Source organism: Myotis myotis, unplaced genomic scaffold (genome assembly GCF_014108235.1).
Source record: "Myotis myotis isolate mMyoMyo1 unplaced genomic scaffold, mMyoMyo1.p scaffold_m19_p_11, whole genome shotgun sequence".
Lineage (NCBI taxonomy): Eukaryota > Metazoa > Chordata > Mammalia > Chiroptera > Vespertilionidae > Myotis > Myotis myotis.
Genome location: NW_023416315.1, coordinates 55,214,823 through 55,238,092, shown reverse-complemented (window position 1 = coordinate 55,238,092; position 23,270 = coordinate 55,214,823). Strand labels below are relative to the sequence as shown.

At 41.3% G+C, this 23,270-nt stretch overlaps 1 protein-coding gene across 6 annotated transcripts in view; it reads left to right on the top strand.

Moving 5' to 3' along the window:
* The first annotated feature begins 7,095 nt into the window (after window positions 1-7,095).
* TRIM24 (tripartite motif containing 24) overlaps window positions 7,096-23,270 on the top strand; it is a 113,003-nt gene continuing 96,828 nt past the window's right edge. For 2 of the 6 annotated variants that reach the window (XM_036329019.1, XM_036329017.1), the window contains exon 1: window positions 7,098-7,684. In XM_036329019.1, the coding sequence (XP_036184912.1) occupies window positions 7,321-7,684 (364 nt within the window). In that variant the 5' untranslated portion in view covers window positions 7,098-7,320. Of the gene's footprint in view, window positions 7,685-23,270 lie in introns of all 6 variants that reach the window. The other 4 variants (XM_036329021.1, XM_036329018.1, XM_036329020.1 and 1 more) reach the window with 3 other exon arrangements.

The window sequence follows — 23,270 nt, the reverse complement described above, 5'->3', positions numbered from 1 at the left end:
TCTTTTGTATTGAGGTGGGTCTCTTGTGGACAGCATATAATTGAGTCATGTTTTTGTATCCATTCTGCTACCCTATGCCTTTTGTTTGGAGCATTTAATCCATTTATATTTAGGGTTATTATTGACTGGAGGCCCGATGCACAAAATTCATGCAAGGGGCTCTGAGGGCCAAGGCGGCAGCCCTGGCAGCAGTCTCGGCCTCCGCAGCAGCAGCCCCAGCTGCCGCCTTGGCCTTGGCAGCCCCAGCTTCATCTGGAAGGTTGTCCGGAATGTCATCTGGAAGGTCGTTCGGCTGTCTGGTCTAATTAGCATATTACCCTTTTATTATTATAAATAGGTACTTATTTATTTCTGTTATATTTCTGTATGGCTAGGTTTCTGGCTCTGTTTCTTCTTCTCATTACAACAATCCCTTTAGCATTAAAAAATATATATATTTTTTATTGATTTCAGGGAGGAAGGGAGAGGGAGAGATAGATAGAAACAACAATGATGAGAGAGAATCATTGATTGACTGCCTCCTGCACACCCCACACCGAGGACTGAGCCTGGAAGCCGGGCATATGCCCTGACCAGGAATCGAACCAGTGACCTCTTGGTTCCTGGTTCAACACTCAACTGCTGAGCCACACCCAGCTGGGCCATTAGCTTTTCTTATAATGCTGGCTTGGTGGTGATGTACTTTATTAGCCTTTTTTTGTCTGGGAAGCTCTTTATTTGATTGTTTTGAATGAAAGCCTTGCTGGATATAGTAATCTCAGTCTCAGATTCTTGCTTTCCATTACCTTGAGTACTTCATGCTATCCCTTTCTGGCCTGTAAGGTTTCTGATAAGAAATCAGGTGTCAACCTTATGTGAACTTTGTAGGTAATAGTTTTCTTTTCTCTTCCTGCCTTTAAGAGACTCTCTTTGTCTTTAATTTTTTGCATTTTAATTATGATGTGATTGGGCGTGGGCCTGTTTGGGTTCTTCTTGGTTGGGGTTTTCTGGGCCTTTTGCACTTGTGTGACTTTTTTCCTTTACCAGGTTAGGGAAGTTTTCTGTCATTATTTCTTCAAACATGTTCTCTATTCCTCTCTCCCTTTCCACTTCTTCTGGCACACCTGCTATTCTAATATTGTTACATTTCACATTGTCCCATAGTACCCTTAAGCTGTCCTCCTGTTTTTTATTTTTTTGTTTTGATTTTTGTTTTCTGATTGAGTGATATTTTCAACTCTGCCTTCTAATTCACTGATTCGATCCTCAGCTTCCCCTAATCTGCTGTTTATTCCTTCCAATGTGTTATTTGTGTAATGCCATTCTTTATCTCTGTCTGTTCTGTTTTCATAGTTACTATATCTTTTTTATGTTGTTGAGATATTTACCATCATTACTCTGAACTATATTTCAGATAAATTTCTTATCTCTGCCTCATTTATCTCTTCTTCTCAAGAATTTTCTAGTTCTTTCATTTGGGGATTGTTTCTTTATCTCCTCATTTTGGCTATCTGTTTGGGTTTGTGACTATGTATTAGTGGATCCTCTATACCAAGCTGTCAAACTTGCAGCCCGCAGGCTGCATGCAGCCCACAATGAGTATATTTTTTAAAATTTTCTTTATTGATTAAGGTATTACATATGTGTCCTTATCACCCCCCTTACTCCTACAATGAATATTTTTGCTGCCTAGCCAATATAAAGGTATGTAAGAAACATTTTAATAAAAATTTCATAACTTAATTTTTACAATATCCTGTTATCCTATCTAATAAAAGAGAAACATGGTAATTAGCGTACGTCTGCTACCCTTACCATTGGCTAATCATCAAGATATGCAAATTAACTGCCAGCCAAGATGGCGGCCGGCAGCCAGGCAGCTTGAAACTAACATGAGGCTTGCTTGCTTCAGTGATGGAGGACTCCAACGTTCCCCGCCTGCCTTGCCAGCCTCTGAACTTGCAGTTTGAAACATTGTAACAAATATAGAAGCTAAACAAAACCCCAGAAACCTGCTTTCAGCCCGCCGGGATCTCAGAGCTGGAGTTGATACAGTGTTTCGATAATAGAAGCCAAACAAACTAGATATCTGCTTTCAGCAGCAGAGGCCTCAGAGCTGGAGCCAGAGCTAAAGCTGGCCCAGAATAAAAAAAAAAGAAAAAAAGGAGCAGTTGAGAGCTTCAGTCACCCACCAGCCTGAAAACAGCCCTCAGCCCCTCAACCAGACTGGCCAGGCACCCCAGTGGGGACCCCCACCCTGAAGGGTGTGTGACCAGCTGCAAACAGCCATCATCCCCTCACCCAGGCTGGCCAGGCACCCCAGTTGGGACCCCCACCCTGATCCAGGACACCCTTCAGGGCAAACCAGCCGGCCCCCACCCGTGCACCAGGCCTCTACCTATATAGTAAAAGGGTAATATGCCTCCCAGCACCGGGATCAGCAGAGCCGCGAGGCCTCCCGGCACCGGGATCAGCGTGACAGGGGGCAGCGCCCAAACCCCCTGATCATTCTGCGGCTCTGTGTGTGACAGGGAGTGAGGCCACAACCTCCCTATCCACCTTGCTCTGTTCATGACAGGGGAAGGAGCCCCAACCCCCTGATCAGCCCTGCTCTGTGCCTGATAGGGGGGAGCTCCCCAACCCCCTGATCGGCCCTGCTCTGTGCGTGACAGGGTACAGAGCCCTAACCCCCCTGATGGGCCCTGCTCTGTGCGTGACAGGGGGCAGCGCCCCAACCCCCTGATTGGCCCTGCTCTGTGCGTGACAGGGGGTGGCGCCACAACCTCCCCATCGACCCTGCCTTGAGTGTGACAGGGGGTGGTGCCCTACCCAATCGGCCCTACCCTGAGCGTGACTGAGGGTGGCATTGCAACCTCCTGATCCACCCTGCTCTGTGCATGACAGGGGGCGGTGCCCCAACTCCCCAATCGGCCCTGCTCTGAACCCAACCAGGGGCTGCACCTACGGATTGGGCCTGCCCTCTGCCAACTGGGAGCAGGCCTAAGCCAGCAGGTCGTTATCTCCCAAGGGGTCCTAGACTGTGAGAGGCCACAGGCCGGTCTGAGGGACCCCCCCTCCCCCCCGAGTGCACAAATTTTTGTGCACCAGGCCTCTAGTAGATAATAATTAATAACAAACTACAATGTTTGCTAATGACTGATTACTATAATCGTGTTGCTTTCATTTCCCTTATGCGCCTTACATGCAGGTGCACCATTTCTCTCCACTAATACTAGCAGTGAGTATTTTAGCAGCTGATTGCCACATCATTAGTCTTGGACTGACTTGTTTGGTGTGTGCAACAGGAAATATTTCCCTTTGGTAGAGCAAGAAAAATAGGTCTATTTGCATTACACTTATTAATTGGTGCAGTTATTCAGTGTCTGGTACGTTAATTTTCAAGAAAAATACTAATTTTTATTAAAATGTTCTATTATGTTAACGATTACTCATTTATTTTAGCCCTTTGTATTCAGCATGTCTGTATTGAAATAAACCTACGTTTCTATGAAAATTGAAGCTTTTGTTTTTTGTGACCCACATAAATGTAAACCTTGTTTATTTGGCCCATGTTAGCCTTTGTGACATGCTTGCTCTACACCTCTCTATCTCTAGTGCAGGACAGCGTTAAAGCCTGTTTCTGACTAATTAGATCAGGCAAGGACTCAAAGCCTCCAGAGACCGCCTCCGCCTACAGACTTATAGGATTCTGACTGGAATTGCCCCCAGACAATAGTCCCCAGGTGTGGCAAGAGTTTTCTTTTCCCAATAGGGTGGGGTAGTTGCTACTGCCTGAAGGCTAATTGTTATTTTTAATCTCTTAAGTGGCCTCAGGGCAAGGTGTTTTCCAATAGGGTGTGTCAGCTGTCTTCCCCCAAGGCAAGGTAGATGTGTATGTGTGAATGATGTCCTTGGCTGCATAAGGGAATGACTCAACCCAGGAAACTTAGGGTGTTTGTCTTCTGAACTCTATCCCCCGTGTCCCCAGTCCTAGCTTCTGCTCTCACAGTTCTAGTCCACTTCACCCTCCCTCTGCTGGAGCACAAGGTGGGTGGCTCCACATGGAATTTTGAACATTGGCCCTTTAAGACAGTGCTAAATTTTCAGCCATCTCTCCCAGGCAGACTGCACCCTGCTGCTTTTCACAACCAGATGTTGTGTGGGTACCCTCCTTAGTTCTGGTGCTCTCTGATGGGGGGCCGACCTTGGGGATTAGATCCCAGAGGTCTCAGTGGCAACCCCCCCACAGCTGAGATATCTCTCTGGGACTTCAGTTGCTGTCTGTGGGTACCTGGCCTACCCTTTCCTGCCCCTGACACTCCTATCAGTCTCTATGAGGTCCCCACTTTTAGTCCTGGGGTGTTAGGGTTCTCTCCTGCAAGTTTTCTGTTGATTATTCAGGAAGTTTTTCTGTATTTCAGTAGTAATACCAATTTGTTCCTGGGAGCATCCACTTACTCTGCCCAGATCTAGGAGTTAAATAAATTCATTTTTTTGGATTTTAAAAAACTCAGAGCTATCTCTATTTGAACTAACTAAAACATATGATTTTTTTTATTAGACAAGACTACAAAGTTTAGGAGTATAGAAGATAATTTTCTGTAACACTGATTATCCATTGTGATTGAGAAACTAAACTAGTGGGTTATAGCAAATTTCATGGAATTCTGTCTTCCCCAATTCATCTCTCATTCTTTCTTATGGGCCATGACCAGGAGGAATCAGACCTGCAACCATTTGGTGGAATAAGAAGGACTCATCTTTATGAATTATCATATTAAAATCATTAACTTGTAACAGATTTTTATTTTCTAGTATGTAAGGATTTTCCAGGTGCAGATACAAAAAGTTAGGGTATAGAATAAGTACTGGGAAAGAAGTGATGGATTTTGTGGTGTTTTAGGAAGACAACAGGTAAGTCTGAATTTTGAAGTAAGGGCATTCCAAAACAGAGGGATATGAACTAGTATGTGCTCAGCAGGAGGCATTAAAACTAAAGCATGGCAATAGTGGGAGCTTCAGCTTGAGAGGTGAATGGCAATGAAATCATGGGCAGGACAGTAAAGAAATTCAGACTAGGCCTGTTTCTCCATAGAGCACCCAGATAAAATCATGAAATGCTGCTTGCAGCTACAAGTAAATATGGGGATGGGCCCAAAGAACCAGCTTTATTTTTTTTATTTGCTGTTTATTTATTATTAATTATTTTAATCCTTACCCTAGGGTATGTTCTTATTGATTTTAAGAGAGAGAGGAAGAGAAAGAGGGAGAGAAACATTGATGTGAGAGAAACATCTATTGGTTGCCTCCTATAGGCGCCCTGACCTGTAGTGGAACCGGAAACCTAGTTATGTGTCCTGATCAGGAGGAATCGGACCTGCAACTATTTGGTGTGAGGGAGGATGCTCTAACAACTGTCCCACCTGGCCAGGGCAAAGAACCAGCTTTTAAACTAGCTGCCAGTGATTCTTAACAAACTACTAGCATAAAAAATAAATAGCATTTGAGTTCATTAAAGAACTTGGTTTGCCCTAACCAGTTTGGCTCAGTGGATAGAGCATCAGCCTGCGGACTTAAGGGTCCCAGGTTCGATTCTGGTCAAGGGCACATCCCCAGTAGGGAGTGTGCAGGAGGCAGCTTACCGATGTTTCTTTTTCATCGATGTTTCTAAGTCTCTATCCCTCTCCCTTCCTCTCTGTAAAAAAATCAATAAGATATATTTTAAAAAAAAGAACTTGGCTCAACCATGGGCATGGGAGAGGGGGAAATTACAGGGGTGGAAGGGGGGTAAAGGGAGGACATATATAATACTTTCAACAATAAAGATTTGAAAAAATAAAAAAGAAAGAAAAAAGAAAAGACTTCACTCAAGAGGCTTATGGAAATTGGATTTAATTACCTGTTTTGAAAAGAGGCTGGTAGGAGAGGAATCTTTTGTGAAAGTAAGGTGTTGAGGGTATGCTAGGATGCCTAGAGTTTATCCACCATTTCTTCTTCCAAAATCATTACAATTTTAACAAAACCTTTTCTGACCCCACTCCACTCTCCTCAGAGTTCCAGCACTACTTTATTTGTACTTAAAAATGGCACCGCCATACAAATTTTTAAACAGTCTCGTGTACTAGTATATAAGAAAGCTTTCCCCCCCAACCTTCGTTCTTAAAGCTCCTTAAAAGTTTGTCTATTTTTTGAGTAAAATTGTGTGTGTAAAAGAAGGGGGAGGGAATGAAAAAGAATATTGAATTTATGAATAATTGGGATATCTCTATTATTGGGATATATATTTATTTTTATTTCTTGTAATAATGCATATATGCAATAACGACATTTGCAAACAATCTTTATATTTTAATTCCTTGGAAAATGATCAATTTTTACTTAAAAAGCAAATCATTGACTTGAAAAATTAATTTATTTTCCAGTGGCGAAATTCTTCAAAAATTTCTTACTTGTAAGAGAAGCTTCCCCTTATTCTTCATGCTCCATCATTCATCATATAGATGAGTGCATTCAGGTGGCAAAACCCATGCTGCCTCCACATCTTTTCCCCACATTTTCCAATTTAAAAATTCATCCCTTACTCGCTTTTCACTACCTCCACTTTGTCATCCTTTGACCCTCCCACCATGCTCACTCTTCCTACAGGACCCCTTCTCCAGTAATAAACCCAGTTTTGAAAGCAATTAACTCCTAGACGCGGTTGAAGCCCCGCCCTAAAGGAGGAACCAACACAGGCGGATCGGATTAGGCGGTCCGTGGTGAACAAATAAACCCTTAATCTTTCAACGCACACAAAGGCCCAATCAGAGGCCGCGGTTCCAGAGTCCCGAGGGGCGGGGCTAAACGAGCGCCCGCCCACCTCCCAGCCTCCCGCAGCGCCGTCGGAGCCTCGCGGGCTAAGGCAGGCCCCGCCCCCTGGCCAGGCGCGGCGGCTATTGGACGACGCGCTGCCAGCCGTTGTTTCAGTTGCTGGGAGAGGGGGCGGGGACCGAGGCGGGCTCAGGCCCCAGAGAAAAGCGGGGAGGCTCGGTCGGGCTGGGCGGGCTTGTTGAGCTCCCCGGCCATTGGCGAAGCGGGCGGAGCGCAGCCTCCCTGGAGCGAGGAACCGTCCCCGCTGACAGAACCCCCTTTTCAGGCCGCGCCACCCGGGAGGCGGATCCCCGGTTCCGGAGAAGGATTCCTCCGCCCTCCTTCCCTCCCTCCTTCTCCCGCGGGCCACCCGAGCGGCCTGCGAGGAGGAGGAGAAGGAGGAGGTCGTCGGGAGCCGCGGCGGCGGCGGGCGGGGACCGCGCTCCCCCTTCCCCGGCGGCGGCGGCGGCGGCGGCGGCGGGGGGCAGGACAATGGAGGTGGCTGTGGAGAAGGCGGCGACGGCGCCCGCGGCGGCTTCGGCGGCAGCCGCCGGGGGACCCTCGGCAGCGCCGAGCGGAGAGAACGAGGCCGAGAGTCGGCAGGGCCCGGACTCGGAGCGCGGAGGCGAGGCGGCCCGGCTCAACCTGTTGGACACTTGCGCCGTGTGCCACCAGAACATCCAGAGCCGCGCGCCCAAGCTGCTGCCCTGCCTGCACTCCTTCTGCCAGCGCTGCCTGCCCGCGCCGCAGCGCTTCCTCATGCTGCCGGCGCCCGTGCTGGGCTCGGCCGAGACCCCGCCGCTGCTCCCCGGCCCCGGCTCCCCGGTCGGCGGCTCCTCGCCGTTCGCCACCCAAGGTGAGAGGCGGGCGCGGAGGGAGGGCCGAGGGGAGGCGGGCGCCCCTGCGCGGCGGGACCCACTGTCACGTCGCCGCCCGGGGTGCGCGGCGCTGGGGGGAGGGGGAAGGGCGAGGAAGCGGGTCTTGTGTGGGCGCCGGGACCCGGCGGGCCCTCGCGCCCCGCGAGCAACTTGCACGGGCGGCGCTGGGGACCTGGCTCGCGCGCCCCAGCCGCTGCTCGGCCCCCCGGCAGCCTCCTCCGGGCGACCCGCACTTTTGAAAAATCTCGGTCGGAGTCTGCTGTTGTCTGCGGCGCGGGTTCTTGGCCAAGTGCATCTAGTTCACCGCTACCCTCTGCCTCCCCGAAGCTTTGTCCAGGTGCCGACGATCCTGATCATCTCGCCTGGACCCACTGTGTGTGTGTGTGTGTGTGTGTGATGCGGGTGAAGTGATAGTGACTTTCTTTGATGGTTGACTACGGGTCAGATGTGGTCTGTTCTCTGTCTCTGTCTTGCGTGTTCCGGGTTCTTCAGCTCCATGAGAACCCGGTGTTCTCTCTCCCCGCTGTGGACAAAGGAACGATGAGACGGTGTCTTCTTGTCTTTTTTATCTTTCGAAGATTTTATGTTGAGTCGGTAAAAGGGTAAAGAGAAAATAGAACAAAGTGATTTGAGGGTGCAGGATTTTCTTGTAAATTGTAGACAACAGCTGGAAATGTGGAAGCCTCTGTGGTCTTTGTGGTGGTTGTTACTGTATAGGACCTACTACAGGTAGAGTTTTGACAGGTGGCTCCCATTGCTAACTTTAACAGGTTTGGAACATTTAAATTTAGTTTAAGTACAGTAATTATTTGTTTCTGGTGGGATACTTGAGAGATTTTTTTTCAATTTTAATATTGCAAATAGTTGAGCACCTCATTTAAAAAATACAAAGTAACTGAAAAGGGGGAATTCCTTTTTAATTTGAGATGAATGCTAATTAAATAATTGAGCTAGGTCAAGGAGTATATGAAATTAATGTTTTAAATAGATTATAGTGTTAGACTCCTCATTTAATTATATGTTAGGAACAGTATCTGGTTGAGGGAGACAATTTTCTCTGTTTCTGCAGGTCCTGCCCGCAGAGTGACTGCCCTTTGTTTCTGTTTTAAAAGGATGTTTGTATAAGGAACAGCCTTAGAAGATGGTGTCTTCCATCAGAGCAAAGCGCAGGCATGCATATGGTCCAGTATAATAAAGATAAATGCCTCCCTTTGGAGTAAAAGACAGGCATGCTTACTGCTCATCATAAAGATTAGGGTTCCCAGAGAGAAAAAAAGAAGAGAGGGGAAAAAAAGTTTAGGGTTCCCAAAGCATAGGTTTTTCTCATGTAACACAACCCATTGCCTGTGTCTACTGCCCTCTTCATTTTGCTTGGTGGGAACTGGGATTCAGAACCGGTGCAAAATGTTGGTGCTTTGACTTATATAATTATTGTAAGTAAAAAACTGCCCTTTGCCTGTGACCTGAATCTCATGTCTTCTACCAGCATCCACGGTAAGCTACTTTGTTAGCTTGTAAGTAGAGTAAAATATCAGAGTCTTGACACTAGTTTGCTCAGATGTGGCCCACCTGTTGGAAAGTTAGTACAGGTGAAATTGAAATCTTAGTTCTTAAATTTTTTAAGGCACATTTTAAGGTTTCTTTTATTTATTTTGTAAATGGTTAAACAGGCCAGTAGTCAATTAAGACCTGAATTTTGCATAATTCTAGGATTAAGATGTATTGCATGCCTGGCCATGACATTCAGACTTGAATGAATGAGAACATGGGTAATAAAAGTACTGATTCTCAATTCTGAGACGTTTGAATTTCATTTCTCAAAATGTTCTATGTAATTCCAGTCTCCAAATATTGCTTGTATTATATTCAAGTGTTCAAGGAAGGCATTTAAATTTAAAGGTAAATGTTTTTGCTTTTATACTAAGCAAAGGCTTTAATGATACTTTTGAGGTGTATACCTCTAAAAAAGTTAGGGTTATTTTCAATAAATTAAAAATATTATCCTGAATCTTATTGACTTGAATGCTTTCCTTTTTACCTCCTTGCAAACTTATTTTAATACAAGCTGAAGCAAAAATTTAGATAATACATTTTATTTTTTTATTTTATTATTTTTTAAAATATATTTTATTGATTTTTTATAGAGAGGAGGGGAGAGAGATAGTCAGAAACATCGATGAGAGAGAAACATCGATCAGCTGCCTCCTGCACATCTCCTACTGGGGATGTGACCGCAACCCAAGTACATGCCCTTGACCGGAATCGAACCTGGGACCTTTCAGTCCACAGGCTGACGCTCTATCCACCGAGTCAAACCGGTTTCGGCTGATGAACTTTTAAAAAAATTTTTTTTCTTGATTTCAGAGAGGAAGGGAGAGGGGGAGAGAAACATCAACGATGAGTTAATTATTGATCGGCTGCCTCCTCCACATCCTCTCCTGGGTATCGAGCCTTCAACCTGGACATGTAAACCCACCTGGAATCAAACCGTGACCTGGTTCATGGTTTGATGCTCAACCAGCTGGACCATTTGATGAACTCTTAATGAACCTTCTTAATGAAGATTCCTTTAATTAACTTGTGGGTACAGGCACCATGGATCAAACTACAATACATGCAGGAGCAAAGCAGGTAATTGAGATAGAGAATTGTGAGCCTGCAAATAGGGAATGGTGGGGGAGTGGGAGGTGGCAAATTCTACTTAGCTCCAGCGGATTGTCATGTGAGAATGCAGGGCCAGTGTTGAAGGATCTTTTTTTTCTTTAACAAGAAGTCTGAAGTCTGAATTTTGGGTGAAGTTTCTCTAGTAATATATATTGGCAGGTAATTAAGAAAAAAATGACATACCCACACAGGCCCTTTCTGTAGGCCACATAACCACACAAGCCCTTTCTGTAGGCCACATAACATGTTCCAGTTACACTCTTAACTTTTAGATTTAGATAGGGGTTTTCAAATATTAGCTACTAGAATCACCTGGTACACTTGTTAAAATTTGGATTTCTAGGTCCCTCTCCCCAGGGAGTCCAATTTGGCATAGTTTTAGAATTCCAGAGTATAATATGAAACCCTAGTGTTTCCTTAGATCAAAATACAGTTGATCATAAGGATTCTGTAGAAAATTATGACCAAAATTCAGGTGTAGAGTAGTAATTCTCAATACTATCAGGCCTACTTTCCTTTTCTTTTTTAAAGTTCTTTTGTTTATCCTCACCTGAGGATATTTTTCCATTGATTTTTAGAGAGTGGAAGAGAGAGGGAGAGATAGAAACATCGATGTACTAGTAAGTGAAACACGTTGATTGGTTGCCTCCTGCAAGCACTCTGACCAGGGCCGGGGCCAGGGAGAATCCTGCAACCAAGGCACGTGCCCTAGACTGGAATCGAACCCGGGACCTTTTGGTCCGCAGGCCAACGCTCTATCCATTGAGCCAAATTGGCTAGGGCTACTTTCATTTTCTATTAACTTTTTGGTGCTACCTATGTCATCCTAAATGAAATTTATAGAAAATAAGTTCTTCCTAACAAATTTTTGAAATTAACATAATACTTGACCTTTTATAAAAGAAATAAAGTTAACTTATAATTTAAAAAGTATTGTAGCCCGGCCTGTGGTGCTCAGTGGTTGAGCACATGCTCAGGCTGGATCCCCACTAGGGCCCATGTAGGAGGCAGCCAGTCAGTGATTCTCATTGATGTTTCTCTCTCCCCCTCTCTGAAATCAATAAAAACATTCTTTAAAGTATTATAATTTACAAATGCTCAAAAGTGTTTGAAAGGGGTCACATTATTTGTCCAGGGAGTGTGAAATATAAGAATCCACCAGTTTCCTTAGACTACTAACTGGCTGTCTGTAAGATATGTAACTCTCAATTCTGGGAGTTGATTTCTTTTGGTTCTTGGCAAAAAGTATAAATCATTTTTTAGTACAAAATATGAGGAAGGATTAATAATAGTATTTAAGGTCAATTCATATTGTATCAGTTTTATACACAACAGTTCTATATACAGTATATACTGTATTCACCTGTTGATGGAAATTACTATTTTTTTTCAGTTTGGGGCTTCTGTGAATACAGTTTTTATAAGTATTTGTGGACAATTCTTTATGTGGATATGTTTTGTTTCCTTGGGCAAATACATAGAGTTGGAATTTATCATTTTGCATTCCCTCCAGCAATGTATGAGAAGTTCCAGTTGGTTTACATCCTCACCAATTTGGATATTATTAATTTTTGTCTTCTAGTTTGTGTGACGGAGTATATCATGGTTTTAATTTTTATTTTCCTGACAAATAATGATGAGCATCTTTTTTGTGCTTATTGGCCATTCATATATCTCTTTTAGTAAAATTTAAGTTTAAGTCTTTTGCAGATTTAAAAAAATTAGGTGGTTTGTCTTACTGAAAAGTAAAACTTTACATTGCATCTTGGTCCTGTTAGGTACCTTTATTGCAAGTATTTTTTTCTCCCACTCCTTTTTATTTTTTAAAGGGTATCTTTTGAGGAGCTGAGGTTAAATTTTGATTGATTTATCAGGGTTTTTTTCTTTTATGATTAGTGGTTTTCTAAAAATTCTGTACCTACTCCAAGCTTACTAAGATTTTCTCCCATTTTTTTCTTTCATTTTTATTATTTTTAAATATATTTTTATTGATTTCAGAGAAAAGGGAGAGGGAGAGAGAAATAGAAACATCAATGATGAAAGAGAATCACTGATCGGCTGCCTCCTGCACATTCCCTACTGGGGATGGAGCTTGCAACCCCGGTATATGCCCTTCACTGGAATCGAACCCGGGACCTTTCAGTCTGCAGGCTGATGCTTTACCCATTGAGCCATACTAGCTAGGGCTCTTTCATTATTTTTATAACTAAGCTTTTATACTTATATCTATAATCCATTTTGAGGAACTTTTGTGTGAGGTGTAGTGTTGAGGTTCATGTTTTTAATCATATATTAAAGCACCATTTACTGAAAAGAGTTCTTTCCCATTATATTACTTTGGCATTTTTTATGAAAAGTTATTTGAACAAATATGTATAGTTCTACTTCTGTACTCGATTCTTTTCTATTGATCTGTCCTTTCAGTACTATTTGTACATTATGTTTTAAGTAAAATTTGAAATTGGACAGTTTTGTTCTTTCTCAAAATTGCTTTGGCTCTTCAAAGTCATTTGCATTTCTTTATAAGTTTTAGAATCAGCTTGTCAGTTTCTACACAAAAGCCTGATTTTGATTGGAATTGCATTCAATTGGGGATAACAATTTGGGGAGGATGAGCTTAACAATGTTGACTATTATCCATGAACATGTTTTATCTCCCATTTATTTAGCTCACTAATTTCTCTCAGCACGCTTTAGTTTGTAGTAGTAGTATACAATTTTTCAGAGGTTATTCTAAGGCATTTTATGATAATGTTTAATGTTATTGTAAATGGTGTTTTTAAATTTTCATTTTCAATTGTTGCTAGTATATTGAAATATAATTGACTTTTGTATATTGATTGTATCCTTTATATTGCTGAATTTAATGATTAAATCTACTAGTTTTTTGTAGATTTATCACTTTTTGTATAGTTATACTTCTTTCTTGTCCTTCATAATTATAATTTTATTCCATTATTGCACTAGCTAAAACCTCCCGTACAATATTGAATAGAAGTTTAATTTCAGTATTAAATGAAAGATGATGTTACTATCTTATTCCTGATCTTAGGAGAATATTCAGGTTGTTCACTATTAATACGTTGGCTCTGTTAGTTTTTAATAGATGCCCGTTATCAGAATTAAGTTTCCTTCTATTTCCAGTATGCTGAGGGTTTTTATCATGAATGGATAATGAATTTGGTTAAATGCATTTTCTATACAGTATCTGTTAAAATGATCGTTTCATTTTTCTTTTTGTTTTTTCTGTTAATGTGGAGAATTACATAGATTTCCAGATATTAAACCAATCATGCATTCTTGGGCTACACCCCTATTTGGTCATAATGTATTATCCTCTTTGCATATGTCTGATTTATAGATATTTTGAAATTTTTTAATGTTCATGAGGAATATTGGTGATAGAGTTTTCTTATATCTTTGTCTGATTTTGATACCCAGGTAATATAGTTCTCAAAACGTGTGAGGTGTTCCCTTTATCTCTATTTTCTGAAAGAATTTTTGTAAAATTAGTATTCTTCCTTAAATATTTGATAGGATTCATCAATAAGTCCATCTTGGGATGGAGTTTTCTTTATGAAAAGATTTAGGAATTCAGTGTCTTTATTTTTTTATATATTTTTTAAAATTAAATCTTTATTGTTCAGATTATTACATTTGTTCCTCTTTTTTCCCCCCATAACTCCCCTCCACCCAGTTCCCACCCCACCCTCCGCCCTCACTCCCCACCCACTGTCCTCATCCATAGGTGCACGATTTTTGTTCAGTCTCTTCCCGCATCCCCCACACCCCTTTCCCCCCCAAGAATAGTCAGAACATTCCCTTTCTATGCCCCTGATTCTATTATAATCACCAGTTCATTCTGTTCATCAGATTATTCATTCACGTGATTTTTAGATTCACTTGTTGATAGATGTGTATTTGTTGTTCATAATTTGTATCTGTACCTTTTTCTTCTTCTTCCTCTTCTTAAAGGATACCTTTCAGCATTTCATATAATACTGGTTTGGTGGTGATGAACTCCTTTAGCTTTTTCTTATCTGTGAAGCTCTTTATCTGGCCTTCAATTCTGAATGATAGCTTTGCTGGATAAAGTAATCTTGGTTGTAGGTTCTTGGTATTCATCACTTTGAATATTTCTTGCCACTCCCTTCTGGCCTGCAAAGTTTCTGTTGAGAAGTAAGCTGACAGTCGTATGGGTACTCCCTTGTAGGTAACTGACTGTCTTTTAAGATTCTCTCTTTGTCTTTTGCTCTTGGCATTTTAATTATGATGTGTCTTAGTGTGGTCCTCTTTGGATTCCTTTTGCTTGGGGTTCTCTGCGCTTCCCGGACTTGTAAGTCTATTTCTTTCACCAGGTAGGGGAAGTTTTCTGTCATTATTTCTTCAAATAGGTTTTTGAGATCTTGCTCTCTCTCTTCTTCTGGCACCCCTATAATTCAGATGTTGGTACACTTGAAGCTGTCCCAGAGGCTCCTTACACTATCATCGTATTTTTGGATTCTTTTTTCTTTTTGCTTTTCCAGTTGGGTGTTTTTTGCTTCTTTTTCTTATTTCAAATCTTTGACTTGATTCTTGCAATCCTCTGGTCTGCTGTTGGGAGTCTGTATAATATCCTCTATTTCAGTCAATGTATGCTTAATTTCCAGTTGGTCCTTTATCATAACATAGAGGGTTTGACTAGATTTCTTGAGGATCTCATTACATTTATCGGTGGTCTCACCAGTCTTTTCCAGGGTCTTACTAAATTTATCGGCGGTTTCTAGAAAGTTCTTGAAAAGCCTTAAAAGTGTGATTTTGAACTCTATATCCAGTAGTTTGCTTTCCTCCATTTCTGTCATTTGTGTCCTGTTTCTTTGTCTCCGCATTTTTTATGCTTCCCTGTGTTGATAAAGTGGTTTTCTGTGCTAAGTGTCCTCTAGGGCCCAGTGGTTCAGCCTCCCCAGTTACCTGAGGAGGACACTCTTGGCGCACCCCCTTGTGGTCTTTGTGCACAGTCTTGTAGTTAAGCCTTGATTGTTGTAGGTAACACTGGGAGGGATTGACCTCCTGACCAATTGGCTGTGAGAATCAGCTGTGTCTGCAGTGGGAGAACTTCTGTGCTGGAGACACCCCTCTGGGGCAAGACTTGATTCAATGGGCCTTTGGTGCTCACTGGGTCTTCCCCCTGAGTGTGTCCTTTAAAGGTCCGAGGAACTGCAAACTGGATGGTCCCACTCTGACCACTGGGGACAGTTGTTTCTGGATCTCTAGGGAGGTGCTAATCTAGCCTTTGCCTGAGGCTACCCAGCAGTAGCCTCCGTGCAGGGCTTGGGCAGGGCGGGGCGGGTCCCATGGGATCCACAGGGCGGAGCGAGCAGTTATGGCTGCTCTCAGTCCTGCCCTCAGAGGCTCTGCTTCTCAGTGTCTTGGTAATCGCTGCAAGTACCTCCGAGAGAAAGCTGCCCTCGACTTCCGACCGATGCCAGACAGTCCCACTTCTCCCGTATGAGTCTGGGTCCCCAGAGACTCGCCCGGAACTGGAGCTCAGAGCCTGAGACTCCCTCCCGATTGAAAAAGACAACTGCGCCCTCAGCTGCCAGCCCGCTCCACGTGCGCCTCTGTACCTTAGTATTTTATTTCAGCACCGCACCTCCTCTGAGTCTCGGTATGCTTTTCTCTTCTAGTTGTAGAATTTCCACTCAGCCAGCCTTTCCGTGGTTCTGGATGATGTCCGTCCCGTCTTGTAGTTGTATTTTTGAAGTGGTTGTGTGAGGCAGCAATCTCCGGTGTTTACCTATGCCGCCATCTTGTTTTCTCCTGTCAATGTCTTTAATAGACATACAGCTGTTCAGATTTTCTATTTCTTCTTGAATTCTGTTTTGGTAAATTGTTTTAAGAAATTTGTCAGATTTGTTTAATTGGTACACTTATTGGCATAAATTTGTTCACAATAGTTTCTTTTAAGGTTTTCAGGAGCTGAATGATTCCCCCTTTATTGTTTCTATTCATTGTAATTCATGTTTACTCTTTTTGGCTGCTATTACGAAGAGCTTATCAATGGACTTTTGGCTTTTTTGTTCTATTTATTGTTTGTCACTGCTTTAAAGGTATAGTTTTGTCTCTAGCCACCTCAAATTTTGTTGTGTTTTTATTAACATTCCACTAAAAATATTTAAAAATTCGTCATGATTTTTTTTCCCTATGAGCAATGGAGTTTCTAATTTCATCTTGTATTTGTTGTGCACCAGCTTGATCAGTTCTTCAAGGAACCCTAATTCCTTATTTTAATTAAGTTCAGTTTACGAAATTTTCTTTTGTGCTGTGTCTAAGAAATCTTTATCCAATACAGATATTTTCCCCTTATTGTTTCCCAGTTTTAATTTTTATATTTAGGTCTGTGACCCATTTTGAGTTAACTTTTTATGTGGTATGAGGTATGGATTCAAGTTTATTTTACATACAGATATTTAATTTTCCCATCATATTGTTAGAAAGCCTACAGCATTGCCTTTGTGAAATGATCAGTTATCCATGTACATCGGGAGGTTTGTTTCTGGGCTCTCTGTTTTGTTCTATTTATCTATTTGTCTGTCTTTATGCCAATACCACTCTGAGTCTGTATATCAATGTCAAAAGGTCTTATGACAGGAAAACAACAGGAAAGATGTTCTGCAGGGAATTCTTATGTTTAACTGTAGAATTGAATTTAATGATGGGGATAAGGTATGACAAAGTAGTATGTACTTGTTATATGCTCTGACAATGTAGGTATAATACAATTATTCAGGAACTTAAGGAATATAGTTGAAATGAATCTTTCCTGAGGAAGCTTTGAGAGAATAAATTTTAGACAACTAAGAAGAAATGGTTTAATAGAATTATTGATTGCCTTATAGAAATTTACCTGGGAATCAAAGGATATTATTACTTTAAGCAGATGCTGGGGGATACAGTACAAGGATGGTATGAGGGGGGAAAAGCTAATTTCTATATGGCTCATACTAGGAAGTTAAAGATAGTATCTAATGAAGAGAGGACTAAGGTTATATAAAGGTATTAGTATAAAGATAACCATTAGGACAAAAAAACTAAACCTTTCTAGATTCCAAAAGATATATGGAAAGGGGGAAAAGGGAACAAAGAAAATATGGTTAAATAATTTATATATTTTCTTTATAACAGAATTGAGGTCATATCAGTAAATGGGCTTTGGCCTATAAGAGAGAAAAAAATTTTTGGGTGGGAGCAAAATCCAAATTTGTGCTCTGCAGAAGATATCAGTACAAAATTGAAAGACCCAGAAAGGTGAAGAATAAGAGGTTATGCAAAGATTATCCCAGAAAAATCAAATCTAAAGAAAATGGGTTACTCCTTTGATGTTGCATAAGGTAGAACTCAGGCCAGAAATGATTAAAGAGGGAGACACAAATAAGGCTACAAGCTGCAGTCTCAGTGAAGATATGCTATTGGTATATGGATATTATGACAACTTTGATTTTTAAAAAACATTTTCGGAGAGTCAATAAGACTTGGAAACATTAATAATACTAGAGGCCCGGTGCATGAAAATTCATGCACTGGGGGGGTCCCTCAGCCCGGCCTGCCTCCTCTCACAGTCTGGGAGCCCTCAGGGGCGGGAGGCGATGCCCCCATCACACCTCTGCTGCTGCCTGCCACTGTTGGTAGCGCAAGCCTCAGCCAACCCTGGTTACCTGAGCCTCGGGCAGCCACCATCCCAGGCTTGCCTGTGCCTCGGGGTGGCCCCTGGGGGGCTAAGGGGACTGGGGGAACTCTGGAGGCAGGCGCGCGGCAGGGCTGAAGGGACTGGGCGCTGCCATATTGTGGCTGTGGGTGCCGCCATCTTTTGAGGGTGTGACAGTCAATTAGCATATTCCCTCTTTATTGGCTGTGGGTGCTGCCATATTTGAGGGTGTGACAGTCAATTAGCATATTCTCTCCTTATTGGCTATGGGCGCCACCATCTTTATGATGGCATGAGGGCCAATTAGCATATCCCCTCTTTATTAGATAGGATACGACTTAAAAATCTCTCTTAGTTGAAGATAGATCAAGTGGACAAAAATTTTATAAGGCTGATGAAGCCCTAAATAATACAACCAAAAGGTGGATCTCACCGTTGTGTATTACATATGAAAGAATACACCTTCTTTGCAAATGCACATGTAACACTGAAAAAAAATGATCATTTGTTGACATAAAAAGAAAACTCCCTGAAATTTACCTCCAAAATAGATACAGTGTGCTTTTTTGTTGGTTTGTTTTTACTAAAAATTAGTTTAAAAAATTCATAGCTCTGGCTGGTGTGACCGAGTTGGTTGAGCATTATCCCATGCACTGAAAGGTGACACGTTTAATAATTCCCTGCCTGGGGACATATCCAGGTTGTGGGTTTTATCCCCCAGTTGGGATGTGTGCTGGAGGCAGCCAATCATATATGTTTCTCTTTCTCTCTAGTCAATTAAAAAAAATTTTTTTTCCCCGAAAAGGCCCTTCCATCTGGAAACTAACAAAGGCATTGCCAAACAACTCTTGACTTGTGAAAATACAAACAAAATTGCTAGTTCCTTGGCATGAAACATCAGAATCAATCAATAGGTTATAACAGGGGTCAGAAAACTTTTTAAAGAAAAGGATAGATAGTAAATATTTTTTAAAAAAATGTTTTTATTGATTTTAGAGAGAGGAAGGAGAGAGACAGATGTTTCTCTCCAGTGTTTCTATCGGCTGCCTCCTGCACACCCCCTACTGGGGATCGTGGAGCCTGCAACCCAGACATATGCCCTGACCAGGAATCAAACCAGCGACCTCTCAGTGCAAGAGTTGATGCTCAGCCACTGAGCTGCACTGGCCAGGCGATAGTAAATATTTTTACAGTTTGTGGACGCTATGGTCTCTGTTACAACTTTTGAACTCTTTTCCTGTAGCATGAAAGTAATTATAGACAATCTTATCTATATATATAAAAGACTAAGTGACCGTTAAGACCAGAATGGCTGGTTGACCAGTCGCTATGATGCGTACTGACTGCCAGGGGGCAGATGCTCAATGCAGGAGCTTCCCCCTGGTGGTCATTGCACTCCTACAGCCAACCTCTTATGGCTGGCCAACACACCCCCTTCCTCTGGTCCCTCCCCACAGCCGGCCAACCTCCTGTGGTCCCTCCCCCCAGCTAGTTTTTTTCCTCCGCAGGGCAAGACAGCCCTGATCGGCCCTGATCACCAGCCAGGCCTAGGGACCCCACCCGTGTACAAATTCGTGCATTGGGCCTCTAGTATATAAATAAGTGGGTATGGCTGTGTTCCAAAAAATCTTGATTTACAAAAACAGGTGGTGTGTTGGATATGGTTCATGGACTATATATAGTTTGTCAACGTCTGTGTTATAGCCAAAGCAATCATCATAAAATCTGAACATCAAATACTTATATCAATGAAAATGAATATTAATGAATATGCAAAAAAGTCGTAGAAAAACAATAAAGTAAACCAAAGAATGAAGAAGGAAAAGTAATGAATTTTAGATAACAGAAAAATAGTAAAATAAATACATCAAAATTTTGGTCCTTTGAAGTTTTTGTTTCTTTATCTCTCTTTCTTGTTTTTGTTCCACTTATTTATGAATTTATTGGTTGACTCCTGTATGTGCCCTGACTGGGGCTCAAACCCGCAATCTTGGCATATTGGGAGGATGCTCTAACCAATTGGGCTATCCAGCCGGGGCCCTTTGAAGTGTTTTTTGTTTTTTTGTTTGTTTTTTTTTAATCAGACAGACAAACTATTAACCACCCTTTAAAAAGGAGAAGAAACCTTACATACAGTGGGAAAGAAACCACCAAAACAGAAAATTAAAACATTCACAAAGATAACTATGAAAATATATGCAAATAAATTTGAAAATTGATGACAAAAAGGATATTTTATAGGAAATCAGTTTATCACAATTGACCCAAGTAAGATACTCAGCCATATTGCCAGTGGGATGCAGAGTGGTGGGTCTCCTATGGAACAAAATTGGCAACATCTGGCAAAATTGCAATTGCATTTTCTCATTGATCCAGCAATCTTCACTTTATTCCTAAAGATAGATTTGCAACAGTATAAAATTAGGTATGTGCAAAGTTGTTGCAGTATTGTTTGCAATAATGAAAAATTGGAGTGAAGAGCAATAGACAGTGGAATAAATCATAGTATAATTTAACTGGGTAGATGTAAAAGAGAAATGAGGAAGATGTCTGTAGACTGCCATAGAGAGCATTCCAAGATTTACTGTTGAGTAAAAAAAATGGCAAGGTACAGAAGAGTATGTATTACATGCCAACTTTTGTGGAAAATGGGATGAAATTGTGTGTGTGTGTTTCTTAGATCTGTCCACTAAAAGGGCCTAAAAGCAAAAGCAACAATATCTCAGTGACAATAAAGGATAAGGAGGAGAGAGAGAAAGAAAAATTTTTTTAAAAAAGAAACAATAAAAGAATAAAAATGGCTACCAATGGAGATAAAAGGGAAAAGAAGGAATTAGGACTGTAAACTACACTTGGGTAATGTAACTTGTGTATTATGGTATTGATTTTAGAACAATATAGATATGCTATATAATAAACAAAAAATAAAATATTAGCCCCTACCCTCTTCCACTCCCCAAGAAAAGAACAACCCTGACACGAACATTATATATAGACAACCAGGTGGTTTTCAGCTGATTTTAAGTTACAATATTAACTGTGCATCTCTAGTGTGCTATATCCTAAACACAAAAAGAAATTTCATATTTCATTCAGCGGCCTATTTTTATTGGTAATATTGGTATGATTATTTTGAAATTAGATTTTATATGGCATAAATATGAAAGATAGAATGACAGCTTGCCAGCAGGGTTATTAATGATTGGAGCTGAAGGAAAGATAACAGATTTCAGAGTATACATGTGAGGAAACATAGGTAAAATTCATAGATTACTTGATGGTTTTGAACATATTAAAAGCTACTTTTGGAAAGTTCGGTGTTGATTTAGTGATGAATATCTAAAAACTAAGCAAATAAGAAATATAGTAACTGTTAATTACGGAGAATAAGATCATTTGAGAAAGGAAATGTAATTGTAATATGCTCTGTGGCTCAGTTATGAATATTATTAAATGTTCTAAAGGTTTGATTTAATGGAAAACTAATAGAAATAAATGTTAGGATGAAGAGGGAAAGTTTTGGATGGACCTTATCCATCATCTTCCATTGTATGGTTGGATAGGGGACTCCATTTAAAAAATTATGTATTAGTAAAGTTAAAAAAGAACTGTCAGAGCCCTAGCTGTTGTGGTTAGAGCGGTGGCCCAAGTACTGAATGGTCGTGTGTTAGTCAAGGGCATGTACCTGAGTTGCAGGTTCAATCCCCAGCCCTGGTTGGGGTGGGTGTGGGAGGCAACTCACATCAATGCCTGTCTGTCTGTCTCTCTCCCTTCCCCTCTCTTTTTCCTCCTTCTCTCCTTCCTCCCTATCTAAAAATCAATGGAAAAAATATCCTCAGGGTGAGGATTAACAACAACAACAAAAACTGTTAGAAGAATGTTTATTAATAGGTCAGGGAAAATTATTTTGAGGGTAGAAAAAGTTTTTAAAATCATACCTATGGCAGTATTCTGTTAGTTAAGCTCAGCTTATTATAAAGTAATATTCGAACCCTGAGTTTTTTTAACTAAAAAGTAGAATTCTTGGTCAATAGGGTAAGTGAGTCTTTAACTTACTTTTACCAACCTTCATATACCCACCAATAGGTAATGTGCATTCATATTGTTTAAGATGAGGACACTCACCAACATTTGGTGTTATCAGTCTCTAGTTTTTGGCAATCTGGTAGATGTTTCTAGTTACCTTCTTTGGATCTGAAATGCTTTTTCCCAAGTACCAGTTAGGTTGAGCAATTTTCATATGCATATTGGCCACTTGGATTTCAGTTTAAGTACTTGTTCAAATCTCTTTTCCATCTTTCTGTTGGGTTATTAGTTTTAATATGAGTTCTTCGATATTCTAGTTATCCTCTCTCATTCTGTTTGTCTTAACTTTAAAATAGGGTCTTTGAACCAAACTTGGTTTTATGAATCTTCCCCTTGTGGTTACTGCTTTGCCTTAAGAGTTTTTCCATGCCTCAAAGTAATAAAATTATTTTCCTCTATTTTCTTTTAAAAGCTCTAAGTTTTGCCCTTCACATTTAGGTTTTTGTTTCAATTGCAGTTGATTTATTTATGTGGCAATAGGTGGGAGTCTAGTTTTTTTGTTAATCCTCACCTGAGGATATTTTACCATTGGTTTTTCAGAGAGTGTAAGAGTGGGAGAGACAGAGAAACACACATTGATTGGTTGGTCTCCCGCACGTGCCTCAAAGGAGCCTGCAACCTACATACATACCATACCCTTGATCAGAATCGAACCCAGGACCCTTTAGTCCGCAGGTCCATGCTTTATCCAGAGCCAAACTGATTAGGAAAGTTTCGTTTTTTATCAGCTGTCCCAGCAGCATTACTGAAAATGCCATTCTTTTTTCAATGCACTGCCACCCCTATCTGTTATTAGTTATTTATATATGCAGGAGTCTATTTCTCAGAACTTAATCTCTGTTTCTCAGCCAATTTTGATCATTTGGTCTATTTGTCACTTCTAGAATCAGTGCCACCCTCTCTCAATCACTATGTCTTTACTTTTATTTTTTTAATCCTCACCTGATAATATGTTTTTATTGATTTTTTTAAAGAGAGGAAGGGCATAGGGAGAGAGAGAAACATCAATTGGTTGTCACGCCCCAACTATGGATCAAACAGGCAACCAAGGTATGTGCCTTGACAGGGAATCAAATCGGCAAACTTTCGGTGCACAGGGCAACACCCAACCAACCAAGCCACACTGGCCA